General features: G+C 49.8%; 1 protein-coding gene across 2 annotated transcripts; it reads right to left on the bottom strand.

Annotated features, from left to right (window-relative positions):
- Window positions 1-5,908: 5,908 nt before the first annotated feature.
- TMEM129 (transmembrane protein 129, E3 ubiquitin ligase) lies at window positions 5,909-14,788 on the bottom strand. 2 transcript variants are annotated; one of them, XM_035294341.3, is made up of 4 exons: window positions 14,709-14,788; window positions 11,911-12,385; window positions 11,259-11,418; window positions 5,909-11,179 (listed from the first exon to the last, which is right to left on the bottom strand). In XM_035294341.3, the coding sequence occupies exons 1-4, from the start codon at window positions 14,761-14,763 to the stop codon at window positions 10,931-10,933; spliced, it is 939 nt and encodes a 312-aa protein (XP_035150232.1). In that variant the 5' UTR covers window positions 14,764-14,788; the 3' UTR covers window positions 5,909-10,930. The 2 variants fall into 2 exon arrangements, with proteins under 2 accessions (XP_035150232.1, XP_002746093.1); XM_002746047.7 differs by lacking the exon at window positions 14,709-14,788 and adding an exon at window positions 14,132-14,470.
- Window positions 14,789-14,804: the final 16 nt, after the last annotated feature.

Genomic DNA, 14,804 nt, shown 5'->3' with positions numbered 1-14,804 from the left:
CCCCGCCGTCCCGGCTGCAGCTGGGCCCGCGGATCTGGCCGGATCGAACCCCGGCAGGGATTCACACACACCTGGGAACAGGTTCCCAGATTCCCGTTGGGGAAAACGTGAGGGATGCAGGGCAGAGTGGAACCGGCCCAAAGAGGGGGCGGTGCGGTCGGGTCCAGGAGGCTGAGCCCCGGGGATGTCCGGGGTGCCTCTAAGGCCCGGCACCTGCCGCCCTTTGGTGCGCCCACCGCCCCCCTCCTTTTGAACTCGAAAGGTCACCCTCAGACTAGGACGAACACCCTGTCCCCCGCCTCCCCCTGGCATCCCATAACCCTCAACACTGTAAACTAAAAATCCTAAGCCCCCAACAACTGAATGGACCCCGCTGTGGCCAAGGGGACACCGGTGGCAATAAGATACCAAATCATGAATAGCACCTAAGGTCATGCGGGGCAAGGGTTAGGTCACACGCCCAAGCTTAAACTGCTTTCTGCCACTCCGTTTTTTCCTTCTTCATTTTGAGACATAGTCTAGCTCTGTTGCCCAGGCCTCGGCTCACTGCAATCTCCGCCTCCCAGTTCAAGTGAGTCTCCTGCCTCAGCCTCCCAAGTAGCTGGGATCACAGCCATGTGCCACCACACCGGGTTAATGTTTTGTATTTTTAATAGAAACGGGGTTTCTCCATGTTGGTCAGGCTGGTCTCGAACTCCCGACCTCAGGTGATCTGCCCACCTCAGCTTCCCAAAGTGCTGGGATTACAGGCGTGAGCCAGCGCACCCAGCCCGTTTTTCTTTTCCTCTAGTAGCTCAACAAGCACCTTGAGCAGTACCCGATAGCCTGGCTAATGTGGTGAAACCCTGTCTCTACTGAAAATACAAGAATTAGCCGGGTGTGGTGGTGCACGCCTGTAATCCCAGCTACTCGGGGAGGCTACGGCGAAGAATCGCTTGAACCCAGTAGGCAGAGGTTGTACCGAGCTGAGATCAGGCCATTGCACTGAAGCCTGGGTGACAGAGCAAGACTCTGTCTCCAAAAAAAAAAAAAAAAAAAAAAAAGCAGTGGCTGGTATTCTTTTATGCATGCAAAATACCAGTGAAAGCGTGTAATGGAACAGGAGTTAATTACGTTTACAAGTCATGGACAGACTCTATATGTTCATTTCCTTATCATTGGGAGCATTCCGAGCTCAGAATTTTCCCAATGCAAAAAAAAGGCTCTGAAGAGCCGGACCTGGGAACCTGGGCAGTTCCCTGATCCAATTTTTGGTAAACACCTCAAGGATGTTAGTTACATGATGAAGACGTGGACAGTGTCCTGACTTGACCCTTCTTTGTTTTAAAAAGTATAAAAGATTGTTTAGCAGAAGCCGAGCTGAGCTTCGGTGGTGACTTGGTCTGGACTTGCGAAAACCCGTGCTGCTTTACTGCCGGTGTTGAAGTTTGTGAGCGTCTCTAGGTATCCTTGTAAATAAACTCTTTTCTCTATATATCTCGGCTGGTGTTTTTCTTCCCACGAATCTGCCTGAAAAGATTAGAAAATCCAAGCTTGGTACTGAGCAGTGCTCACACAAAATTGGCATAGTCGGCAGGATTCGGGGAGAAAGAGTGCATCATGCCTTTCTTTAAAAAAAATGTTAAAACTGTTGTTAGTGAAATTCCTGGTTGGGAAGATACTGTGTTTGTTTCTGTTGCTCGTAATTGGGCCTCCGGCACTGGCCTAAGTGAAAATTGGGACGGCCGCCTTAGGACGGCTGATCCCGCACAGGTATGTGAAGTTTTGGACCTGGTGTCGGTAGATAAAGGAAAGGAGTTGGCTGCCATTAGTAGACGAGGCCGGATTTTGCTGTCTGCTTATAGGAAACAATACTTAGCTCGCCGAGCCCTTATACAGGAAAAATTGCAGTTAGAAAAAGAATTGGCTGATTTACAAGGCAAATTGTCTACGTTACAATGTCAGAATTTTATCCTTGGTGACCAGGCAAGAATGTATCAGGGAGTAGCCGAAAAGGCTGCTGTAAGGTGTGCACAGTATAAATATGGAAAACGAAAGGGGAAAGTGAATGCAAAGAAGGTGCATGCTGTCATTGCAACTGCTAAAGCTGATTGGGACCCTGATACTTGGGATGGTGACATTTGGGATGATACTGATGAGGAACCTGATTGGGATGAGCTAGATGAAGAAGCTAGGAAGTATCATCCCCCTCCTCTGCAAGCTAAGCCGCTAGCTCGTCGGCACCAGAAAACGGCGGCCGACGGGCGGGCAGAAACTTATTTAATACAAGAAGATTTTACACAGCAAGAAATACAGGATATTCTTTTTAAATTTACGCAGAAACCAAATGAGTCCTTGTTAGATTGGATGGTGCGTATAGCAGATATGGGGGCAGGAGGTATTAGAATTGACCATCAGGATGCTGGTAAATTTATCACATTCTCCACCAGCCCTACGGTGCAAACTGCTTTTAGAGACCATCAGCAGGCAGGAGGCAATGATGGAATGGGGACGATGACTACCATGTTAGAGTTAGCTGCTAGAGGTTGCATAGGACAATATCCCTTAGAGTCAGCATGGCCAAGTGATGAGCGCCCTTGGTGTACATTACAGGATGGCATGAGGAAGTTAAAGAGAGAAGCCATGAAGACAGCTATTGCCTTGGGTCAGGCTGATACCTACTTAACCATCGGCTTAATGCCCACGCATCGTGGTTTGTTAACTAAGACAGCTCCCCCGCCTATAAGCACCTGATGATTACCTTGTTACAGAATGAGACTAGGAACCCTATTGATCGTATTTTAGAAAAGATGGTAGAGCTAAGAGATATAGGAGAGTGGAACCAGCCCTCAAGAGAGTCCAATAAAGAGGAGAAAACTAACAGAGTAATAGGAACGAAATGTTCCAAGCTTTATTAAAAGCTGGAATGAAGCCTGACAAATTAGATGGATTGCCAACTAGTGAGTTGTGGGCTCAGTATAAAGATAAAGTTAGAACTGTGAAGAAAGTGCAATTTGGCAATGATACAGAGAAGACAAAAATTAACCCTTTCTTTAGAACTACTGAAAAGACTGAAGCTAAAGAAACCCCCGAGGTTAAACAGATCCATCCTTGGGATGATGTGTTTGAAAGTAAATGACTTGTTAGCCAAGCCTCAGTATCAAGGAAATACTATGGCATTCGTCCTCATGTCCCCATAACAATTTTTTGGAAAAATGGGTCTATTACAAAAACTCGTGCTTTAGTGGATACTGGGACAGAGGCTTCCCTTGTTTATAGTACTCCAGCAAAATTCAAGGGTGTACATACTACTATGACCAGATTAGGAGGATCAGAAATTAGTGCTAAGCAAGTGGATTTAGAAATAAAAATAGGACATCCTCCAAAAAGAAAATAAACTGTAACGATTGTGCCTATACCAGAGTACATCCTAGGGATGGGCATTCTACGGGGTATGACGTTACAGCGAGAAGATGGGAAATACAATTGTGCTATTGCTAAATTAACCTACAAGACCTTTCCTAATATTGTCATTGGAAAATTGTTGATAGAGCCTCTAACGTTACCAACCCCAACAAAAGTTATCCACTGCAAGCAATATAAAATAGCAGGTGGCCATAATGAAATTACTGACACTATTAAAAATGATGTAGAAGCTGAAGTAATGGTCCATGGAACAGTCCCATGTGGCCAGTTTGTAAATCTGATGGCTCCTGGCGCATGACTGTAGATTATAGAAATTTGAATGCTGCGACACCTCCATTGCATGCTGCTGTACCGGATACTATATACATCACTGAACAATCCAAAAGCACCCCGGTCAGTAGTATGTAGTAATAGACTTAGCTAATGCCTTTTTTACAATCCCAATCAACCCAGACCAATGGCAATACTTCGCTTTTACCTGGAATGGAAGGCAATACACCTTTACCAGACTACCACAGGGATATAAACATAGTCCCACTCTCTGTCATAAAATCATGGCTGAGCATTTAGATCAACAGAATTTTCCCAATGTGATCTTACACCATTATATTGATGATATTATGATTCAAGGCCATGATGAAATAACTATACAACAAGCACTACAATCTTTAACTGAACATTTGATCAGTAAAGGATAGAAGATTAATCCAACAAAAATACAGGGACCCAGTCAACATGTAAAATTTTTAGGACTATATTGGGATCATGGCTTACATGCCATTACCCCAAAAGCAAAGCAAAGAATATTAGATTTTCCCCCTCCCTCTACCAAAAAGGAGGCACAAAAATATATTAGCTTATTTAGATACTAGAGACATCATGTACCCCATTTGGGAATGCTATTACAACCACTTTTTAAAGTAACTAGGAAAAAATACCAATTTGAATGGACTCAAGATCAACAGGACGCTTTTGAGAGAACTAAAGAGGCGATCCAGCAAGCCTTAGATTTATGGCCCCTACAGTCAGGACCTGCTGAATTAATGACTAGTGTGGAAAGTGAACATGCTAATTGGAGTCTTTGGCAAAAGCAGAATGGTAAACGGGTTCCATTAGGATTTTGGTCTCGAAAATTGCCCCAATGTAAAAACCCATATACCCAGTTAGAACAACAATTATTAACTGCTTACTGGGCCTTGTCTGAAACAGAACATTTAACCACCGATAAAGAAATAATCTTACGCCCTCAAATTCCAATAATGCAGTGGGTACTTTCTGACCCGGTATCACATAAGATTGGACATGCCCAAGAATCCCATGTCATTAAATGGAAATGGTATAGACAAAATCGTGCTAAACCAGGCCCCACTGGAGTTTTGCAGCTACATGAAAAGGTTTTTTCTTGCCCAACTGATGAAGGTAATCATGATCAACTCGTTAAACATATTGACAGTAAACTTTGGGCTAATAAAGGATATGACTCTTTAAGTAAGGACCAGCAGAAGCACGCATGGTTTACAGATGGCTCTGCTAAGTACATAGGGGGAAAGCAGCACTGGAAAGCGATAGCGTATACTCCTGCTCTGGATTGTACACTAGAAGCTAGTGGAGCAAACGGCAGCAGCCAACTCGCCGAATTACACGCAGCCTGGCTGTGCCTGCAAAAGGAATATGGGGGAGAATGTCATGTGTCACAGATTCCTAGTCTGTATATATGAAATTATTAACCTGGATTGCACAATGGCAGCATGATAATTGGAAGATTCGTGACCGTGATTTATGGGGAAAGGACTTATGGAATATATGGATTGTATTGCAAAGTACTAATGTTTCTGTTTCCCATGTAGACGCTCACGTGCCTACTGACTCTATTGTTAAATGTACTTACAATAAGAAGACTGACCAATTAACTAAAATTAGCTCTAATACGTACCCTGAAGATCATCCCAAGTGCGCAAAATGGGTGCACGAACACACTGGACACGCAGGAGCCAAAGCTATGTACAGGTGGGCGCAACAGAGAGGCATATACCTGCCATTAGATGTATGTAAAACCATCACAACACAGTGTCCAGTTTGTAACCAAGAACGGTTGCAAAATGTCCCCCCGTATCGTCACAGGAGAATTAGCTCGAGGAAAACAAGCGGCACAAATTTAGCAAATAGATTACGTAGGGCCACTCCCCATTTCTAAAGGGTGCGCTTACATATGCACTATTGTGGATACTTATTCTGCTGTGCTTATTAGGTGTCCCTATAAACGGGCCACACAACAAAATACTCTGAAAACCTTAGATTACATTATTTTATATTATGGAGTGCCATTACAAATACAAAGTGACAACGGATCTCATTTTAAAGGTAAGTTAATTACTGATTACTGTGCTCAATATAATATAGAATGGACTTATCATATACCCTATTACCCACAAGCAGCAGGCCTCATTGAAAAGATGAATGAGTTATTAAAGGAAAAACTACAGAAATTAACCAATCCAATGTATTCAGGATGGAAAACCTTTTTATTACCAGCCTTACAACAACTTAATAATAGACCCCTAAACAGTGGCGAAACCCCATTGCAACGGATGATATATTCCTCTAATACAGTTGAGATCAGATCCCAAGTAACACATGAGCCTGTAACTATCTCCTGGTGGAGATTCCACCCAGATGCAATACAACCTGGGAATGCTACTAGTACTGCTGCAGGTTATGATTTATTTAACTACCCTGTAACTAAATTAAATAGCAAAACTCAACATGTAATACCCACTGGAATAGGTTTACAGTTACCTTCAGGATATTATGGACAAATAGCTGCTCGATCTAGTCTGGCACAAAAAGGAATGACAATCTTAGGGGGAATAATTGATGCAGATCATTACGGTGAAATCAAAGTACTTTGTTATAACCTTGGTGAAGAAGATATCATCTTGCCTAAAGGCCACCGAATAGCACAACTATTTATAATTCCAGTTTTACAAAACACAGTACGGGAATCACAAAGGTTCCCTCCAAAATCAGCTCATTTAGGATTTGGCAGTACTGATGAAAAGAAGCAAATATCAGGTCATGTTTGGGTACAAACATCTCCCCATAAACCATTACAAGCTGGAGAGAGAGTAGTACAAGGAAGAAATAACTGCGTATATGTCCTAATTCCCCCCGCTGATACTCCTATATTAGTACCTACTGATCATTTGTTTCATCGTGTACAGATTTGTGTACTCACAGGTATTATCGTTAGCACTCACGTCTGGATTGCTTGGACCATTTCCCCCGGACAAATCTTGTCTCACCAAAATACTTCCAGCAATGGACACATGATTCTACAGTGGGGATGGGTCAACTCCACAAAGTAAGAAGCCAAGACTCTTACAACTGTTCTGCTAATCAAGTTTGTCACCATACCAATCTTACTATTAGTGGAGACACCAACACTACACTTACCTATTAGATGGGGCAGAAACCTGCTCGAGGCATAATTTATAGTGATGATAGTATTACTATTAATGTCACTTCTAAAGTGAATATTTCCTGTTAACAAGATTTAACTACTATTCTATATACTAACATGTTTTCAAAAGCTATTTGGAGAAACCAATGGTCTTGTAATGAAACCACTACAGTATTTGCATTTAATACTAGTACATATCTCTGGTGTATTAATTCTAGTGCAATCAACAATAGAACCATATGGGCACAACATTTACATGTAATAATTCATAGAACCCCGACATACAGTCAACCTACTATTGTACGTATACCTCATGCTTGTACTAACACCACCTTTTTTGCACAGCAGTATCAATTACAATTAAATGTAACTTTCCCAAAATTACATCCCTGTGCTAGAGGAAGACGAGAATGGTGTGATACATTACTCAGCGGAGTAGGAACAGGTATTGCACTTGCTAATAGCTTTGATTTAGATAGCTTATCATACAAATTAAAAAATACTGGGAAAAATGCCCATTAGCTACTAGCCTTACTGCTAATTGGATCCCTACTGTAATAAGCCCATTAACCTCCAATCTTGCTTATCAAAAGACATTCTTAAAGATATTTAATGGAACTATAGTATCTACTACTAACATTACTGATCTATTTGCCTGGACAGCATGTTCTCTCCAATACTTAGTTAGTTACATACAAACACACAATCTACAACAGGAGTTACAATTAGGAAGAGGACGCTGCTCTGGATTTTTAATAATCTCCAAACAGCGCCATGCAGATATATGGGCAGAAGATCATAATCCCTTTTATTGTACCACCACATATCGTTATGGTATAATAACCTATTAGATACCCCAAAATACTACTATGCTATGTCCCTATCATGTGCTGCCAATGCCATACCCTTATTATTATTTGCACCCAGAATTTTATGGTACCCACATTGACAATAGAAATATAACATATAAAATCAATGCTTGTGCTGTAACTACAAAAGGATTAGTAGGCACTGATTTACAACAGATGGAGCCATGTCTATTGCATTTTTCTGTTAATCACTGTATTTTTACCTTATTACCAGTAAGTGATTACACTGCCCTTTTTGAAGTACAGCCCCATACATTATGTATTGTGTCCAATCAATCTGAAGTATTGTCATATATGCAAGTTGATTTTCCATTTGTTAGATGTATTTATAATATCTCTATCTTTCCCTAGCATAATTCTACTATTTATTTAACCCCAATCATAGACTGAAAATATCACTTTCACCCCAATAAGCCTGCCCCAACCAAAGTTGGAAACCTATTTAAATCTAACTTTTATATTATATGAAAATAAAGCTTTAAATCGGACATTACAGAAAAGAGATCGACAATTAAGTGAATATAGACTACAAACCACCATAGTAAGTCATAAACTGCAGGACTCTTCCCATGCTATAGCGACAGATACTAATCATAACTGGTGAGATTGGGTATTTACACACTCATCAGTGACATAGATTCGTCCCACTGTTCATGACTGTATTCATTTTAATGATTAATACTATATGTAGCTATTACTGTTCTTTGTACTTATATCAACGCATTAAGAATTTATATGATGCATTTACTTACAACTATTATGTGTATAAGTCTGCCCATGCCTAGGGCCGAATTGTAATGGAACAGAAGGAGTTAATTATGTTTACAAGTCATGGACAGACTCTATATCTTCATTTCCTTATCATTGGGAGCATTCCGAGCTCAGAATTTTCCCAATGCAAAAAAAAAGGCTTTGAAGAGCCGGACCTGGGAACCTGGGCAGTTCCCTGATCCAATTTTTGGTAAACACCTCAAGGATGTTAGTTACATGATGAAGACATGGACAGTGTCCTGACCTGACCCTTCTTTGTTTTAAAAAGTATAAAAGATTGTTTAGCAGAAGTCGAGCTGAGCTTCGGTGGTGACTTGGTCTGGACTTGAGAAAACCCGTGCTGCTTTACTGCCGGTGTTGAAGTTTGTGAGCGTCTCTAGGTATCCTTGTAAATAAACTCTCTTTCTTTTCTCTATATATCTCAGCTAGTGTTTTTCTTCCCACTAATCTGCCTGAAAAGATTAGAAAATCCAAGCTTGGTACTGAGCAGTGCTCACACAAAGCACCACACTGGAAAGAATCTGAAGCCACTGAGCACAGAAAACCCAAGTCCACTCGTCATATCTTTCAACAGGATTAGGTATACTACTTCCCCAAAAACCGTCCTGTGGGTAGAGAAGCAGAATGGGAAACAGCGGCCAGCATTCACCATTCCAATTGCTGGGGTGCTCCCCTGCGGGCCCAGTGCTGTCAGGAACCCCAGGTGCTTGGCTGGCCATTCTTGGGCCACCCTGATACACAGTGAGGTCAGAGACAGCCTGGCATTCCTACAGACGCAGCTGCAAGCACAAGTCAACCCAAAGGGCTACTCACTCCTCGGCTACCCATGTGTCCCATCACATCCTGAATCTGGAAGCGGCCACAGCGGCAACCACAGTGACGTCCCCCCCAGGACGTGTCTCTGCAAGAGACTTTGGACCTGGAGGGATCAATCGGTTACTGCCCCGGCCAAGAAGTTAGTTTTATAAAGACTAACCGGCCGGGCGCGGTGGCTCACGCCTGTAATCCCAGCACTTTGGGAGGCCGAGGTGGGTGGATCACAAGGTCAAGAGATCGAGACCATCCTGGTCAACATGGTGAAACTCCATCTCTACTAAAAATACAAAAAATTAGCTGGGCTCGGTGGCGCGTGCCTGTAATCCCAGCTACTCAGGAGGCTGAGGCAGGAGAATTGCCTGGACCCAGGAGGCGGAGGTTGCGGTGAGCCGAGATGGCGCCACTGCACTCCAGCCTGGGTAACAAGAGCAAAACTCTGCCTCAAAAAAAAAAAAAAAAAAAAACTAACTTCTTTTGTAGTAAAAACAGCAACCCACTGACCCTCTTTGGCAGCCCTTAAAACCCATGAGCACGGCTGGGTCTGGCTCCTGGCCACGGCCCCCGCTGCCTTCACCTTCTGAGTGCCCCAGGAAGCCTCCCAAATCCTGGGGGTCAGGCCACCTGAGTCCATCACCTCTGCTGGAATCAGCCATGCCCAGGGCAGCAGGTGTGAGCCACTCCAGTGGCCACACCTGTGTCAGGGCTGTGCCCTGGGGCCTGGACAACGCCTCCCCCTCCCCCTGAACGATCAGGAACCAGGCAAGACGCTCAGCAGAGCCTCCACCATAGCAAGCATGCATACCCTTCTGAGCCCGGTAGGCCCTAGGGGACTGGGTAGCCTGTGCAGGACGCCTTGTGGGTTTGTGTTCTGGATGTCACTGTGACACTTTGGTCTTCAGCTCAAACCCCCACCCCTACCCAGGAGTCTGAGGCCTCTGCCTTCCCTGGACTTCTGGGGGCAGCAGAAGGCACCAAGGACAGGGTGAGAACCCCTGGGGGGACAGCCCCACCAATGAGGGCACTCTGGCCTGGCCTGCCACGCCACCCAGGAACGGCCCCCCAGTGCCAAAGCCACCAGGAGGCCCCACGGCTGCTCCCACACCGGAGCCATGCCCTGTTCTCCACCCCACCCTCGGGACATACCCAGGGATCTCCAGGCAGCCAGGGGCCAGCTCCAGGACAGGGTGGGAGAATGCTGATCTGGGTCTGGCATGTAAATGAGGGCCGGTTTGCTCCAGAGAATTAAGGCAAGTGGTCCAGGTGAGGACCACTGGAGCAGACCAGGGGTCTCCAAGGAATGGCCTCGGGGGCAAATGCTGCGTTGTGTGTGTGCAGTATCTGCCCCTACCTGCAGTAAGGGGACAGGAGGGACGCAAAGAGGAGGTGTCGAGGACTTGTCCCCTGGCTGCCGAGCAGGGTGGGGTGTGTTCATGAGGATTGCTTTTAACCCAAAGTCCTCAGCCTTCTGCAGACCCAGGGCAGAGGCGAGTTGCTACAGATCAAGTGCTTTAGGTAGAGCCCTTTGCCAGCTCAGAGGCCCAGCCACCCCCTCCCCACCCTGTGGCTGGGGGAACACAGAGTCACCAGGATCCTCAGGGCCCCAGCCCACTCAGCGTACGGTGCACACATCCAGGATACAGAAGCGTGCGCGGCAGGTGGGGCAGGGCACGCGGCTGGCTAGCCAGGTGTCGGGGCGCAGGGGGTCCTGGTGGCTAGCAAACCACCTGCCCATGCAAGTGAGGCACCACATGGGTCGGCAGTGGCACTGCTGGCACTCGCCCACTGCCGCCTCCTGGCAGGTCTTCACCAGCTTCACGCTGGCGCGCGTCTGCATGCAGCCTATGCAGGCTTCCAGCTCCTGCGGGCAGGCAGAGCGTCACAGGAGCCCAAGCAGACGCCCATGGGCACCCACCCATCTGCTGGGCCCTGGCCCCTACCTGGCTGCTGGGCACTGAGTAGGTGGGGTTGACCTCTACCACGGAGGCAAATGTCTCCAGGAACAGGTCGCCCAGGCTCTGGTGGATGACCACATGGGCCGCACTGCAGACGGGTGCCCGGAGCTTCTCACACAGCTCCCCGTACTCAGTGGAGTTCAGCCTGCAGGGAGGAGAGCTGCTGGGCCCTCTGCAGGGCAAAGGGGGAAGGGAGAGGGAGGCCACCCCCCCAAGGAATGACAAGGCAGCTGTTGCACCAGGACCAACCAGGAGAGGCGGCCCTAAGGCCAGAGCCCAGGGACCCAGTGCCAGATGGCCCAGCCTGGGCAGGGAGCAGACCAGGGAGCAAGGCAGCTGTCCAGTGTGTGGGCTGCACTGTCCCAAGTGCTCCCCAAGAATCTGGGGGAGGTGGCTCTGGGGAGAGTGGAAGGGAAGACCAAGCGTGCAGGGGGGCCTGAGGGAGGGCCCGTGACTGGGGGAGGTGTCTCTGGGGAGAGTGGAAGGGAAGACCAAGCGTGCAGGGGGCCTGAGGGAGGGCCCGTGACTGTTGTCACGCAGGCCAGCACCTCCCAGGGGTCGTGGTGCCAGAGCCTGGCTCTGACCTGACCTGTCCCCTCTGCGCCCCTCCTCAGCCACTCCGGCAGCACACTCCTACCGAAAGTCAAAGGCCTGTACTGCAGGGTTGGCACTGGCCACTCGGATGGTCAGGAGCTGCACGGGCAGGCTGGAGTCTGGCGAGAGCGCGTGCTGTCGGGACTCTGTCACAGTCAGGTGCACGTCCTGCTGCTGGGCCACATGTACTCGGTAGACAGTCACCTTCATTACCCACGTGTCTGTCACAATCACACGGGCACCTGGTGCGCCGGTGGCAAACTTGTCAATCTGCCGGAACTCAGTGTTGATGGAGGAGGCGACACCCTGCCAGCCCGACTGTGGGAGGGCGTAGAGCGCCAGGGTGCGTGCCAGTGGGTGGCAGGCCCACTGGTCACGGGACCAGTAGTAGATCAGGATGCAGGCGATGGAGGGGAGGGTCACAGCTAGCAGCAGGAAGAGCCGCCAGGCCTCGGGGGCCTGGCTGGGGGAGTGGAGCCACTTTTCTGAAGCCGCAAGGCGCATGCCCACGTAGTAGCCTGCAAAGGACAGGGCGAGCCTCAGGGGAATGTCGGGGACAAGGCCCCTGTCCACACTCCCACAGCGAGCCCATCCGAGGGCCACCGTGCATCCCTCTCTCATCCCCAGCCCTGGGCCTGGCCCTCTGCCCGGGTTCCAGGGCCTGGTCAGTTCCCCAGGTGAGTACACCTTACCCACAGAGAGCTTGCCCAGCCGGCGGGCTCTGTCACTGCCTGTAGCAATGGCAAAAAGATTTCTAATTTGCTGCTTTAGGTTCAAACAATATGTAAGTACTGAAAAACTACTAAAGCCTTTCTAGAAAGGGAGAAATAAACACAACAACCAGTTGTCCTCACGCAGACCTGACCCCTGGCCTGCCAGGACCTTGGTCTCTCAACCCCGATCCCTCTGATGAGGCTGAAAAACATGGCCCATCCCAGACTGAGAAGCTGTGTGCGAGACGGAAGCAAGTGTCAAAGAATGAGGGGCACGTCCAGAGGACACGGAGCCTGCTTCAGGGCCCTGCTGGCTGGATCCGGGACAATCTGAAGGTCCGAATGAGCTCTGGAGCTGGTGAGGAGCTGCAGCAGCAGGTTCCAGTTGGCACATCACAATAGCCCACATCTGGAGTAGGCCAGGTCACTGTGTTTCAAGGTAACATGATATATAACGATAGCTAACTGTTAAGCTTGAAAACTTTCCAACTAAGTTAAAAATAAAAGGAGCTTGATATCCAGCTGTGAGGCCAGTTGGGCTGTCTGCTCCAGGTGGGGCCACCATGAGTCACTTGCGGTCCCTCGTTGGTGAAGTGGGGCGCCCAGTCCCTCAAAGGCCTCTGGGGAGGGTGCAGCTGGAAGGGCTACAGAAACCCACCTAGTACCCTTGAGTGGTCTGGTCAGGGCCCCAGCCCGACTCAGCCCCATCCATCTCTCAGGTGGGGCCCCAGCCCATTGTCTCCATGAGGCAGACCTGGGCACCTCCACCCCACACCTGCCTCCAGCTCTCCTGGGCCCAGGCGGCTGCATCCTCATACCAGGATGAATGGTCACCCCTCTTGTGTCCCCAGAGCGGCAGACCTGGCCGGCCACTGGCCATCCGTCTTCCCAGAGCTGCGTATGCCCCTGTCCTCCTTGGAATCCCCCTCCAGACACTGCTCCCCCAACCTCCCACCTTTCCATCATCCAACCTGCTGAGAGAGGGACCTTCTAGAGGCCCAGCTAGCACCTGTCGGCACTCCGTCACAGTCAGGTGCACCTGGGCCCAGCCCAGCAGTGCTCGGACAACGAGCGTCCCACCTGCATACAGAGGCCCTCCCCAGCCTCCGCCCCTGGGGTGCCCCCAAACTGGAACTGCCTCCAAATCTGCCAACACCCACTTTCCAAGGCCTAGAGCAGTGCCACCCTCAACACAGCCTCTCCGACCCCTTGTTGAAATCAGTCAACCATTTCCTTCTGGCCACTGCCCCCAACCACGGTAAGCACAGGCTGCTCGGTCTTGTGACCCCCAGGCGTGTGGCGGTCCAGGACTTGAGGCCAGGTGGACGGGGGCATCACCTGCCCAAGGTTCTGAACTTGGGCTCCCGTCACCTGCAAGCCAGCGCCAGCGGCGCCCCTAAGCGCGCTCAGCCGACGCCGCGGTCCCTCCGGACTGGGGTACTGACACCTCTCCCCAGCTGCGGCCTCGGGGAGCCGCCGGGGGCCTCCTCCTGGCCTCCCAGCAAGCCCGGCGCGGGAGGGGACGCGGCCGGCCGGCCCGGGCAGCCTCACCGAGCGGCAGCAGCGAGTGGCACAGCAGCGTGGCGGCCGTGCGGCGCAGGTGGAAGGGCACGAAGGCGGCGTCCTCGCTGCCCAGCCAGCCCGACAGCAGGTTCTGCACCGTGAGCCCCGCCGCGTGGAACTCGTTGGGCGTGAACACGAAGCACACGGCGAAGACCAGATAGGCGAGAGGGAAGATCACCTCGGGGCTGTCCATCGCGCCGCCGCCGGGAAGCTGTCCGGCGAGGCCACTGTGCCCAGTCCCGGGCCTGTCGGTTGCGGGAGCGGCGGCCGCAGCCCCGCCACCCCGCCACCCCGCCACCCCGCCGCCCGCGGGGCGCTGTGGGAGACGGAGTCCCGCCGCCCGGCCGCTCGCGGGGTGCTCTGGGAGATGGAGTCCGGCCGCCCGCAGGGCACTCTGGGAGATGCAGTCCCCGTGAGGGTGCGGCCTCTTCGGGGCCGGCCCTGGAGGCGGCGCCGCACCTGGTCCCAATGCACAGCTGAGGAAACTTAGGCCTGAGCGAGCGGCTCTCAGGCCCTGGTCATGACGCCCCGCCCAGTAGCGTACGCTGCTGAGCCGGAGGTTCACCTGGCGACTGCGAGCCAGCGGTCCCAGCTTCAGATGCTCCCAACTTGTCCTCCATTCCGGAAACGAAACCGTCGGCGCACGAGGGGGCGGGGCCGG

This window comes from Callithrix jacchus, chromosome 3, assembly GCF_049354715.1.
Source record: "Callithrix jacchus isolate 240 chromosome 3, calJac240_pri, whole genome shotgun sequence".
In the NCBI taxonomy this organism is placed as follows: Eukaryota; Metazoa; Chordata; class Mammalia; order Primates; family Cebidae; genus Callithrix; species Callithrix jacchus.
The sequence above is the reverse complement of the archived record's forward strand: the minus strand, read 5'-3'. Positions and strand labels throughout refer to the sequence as shown.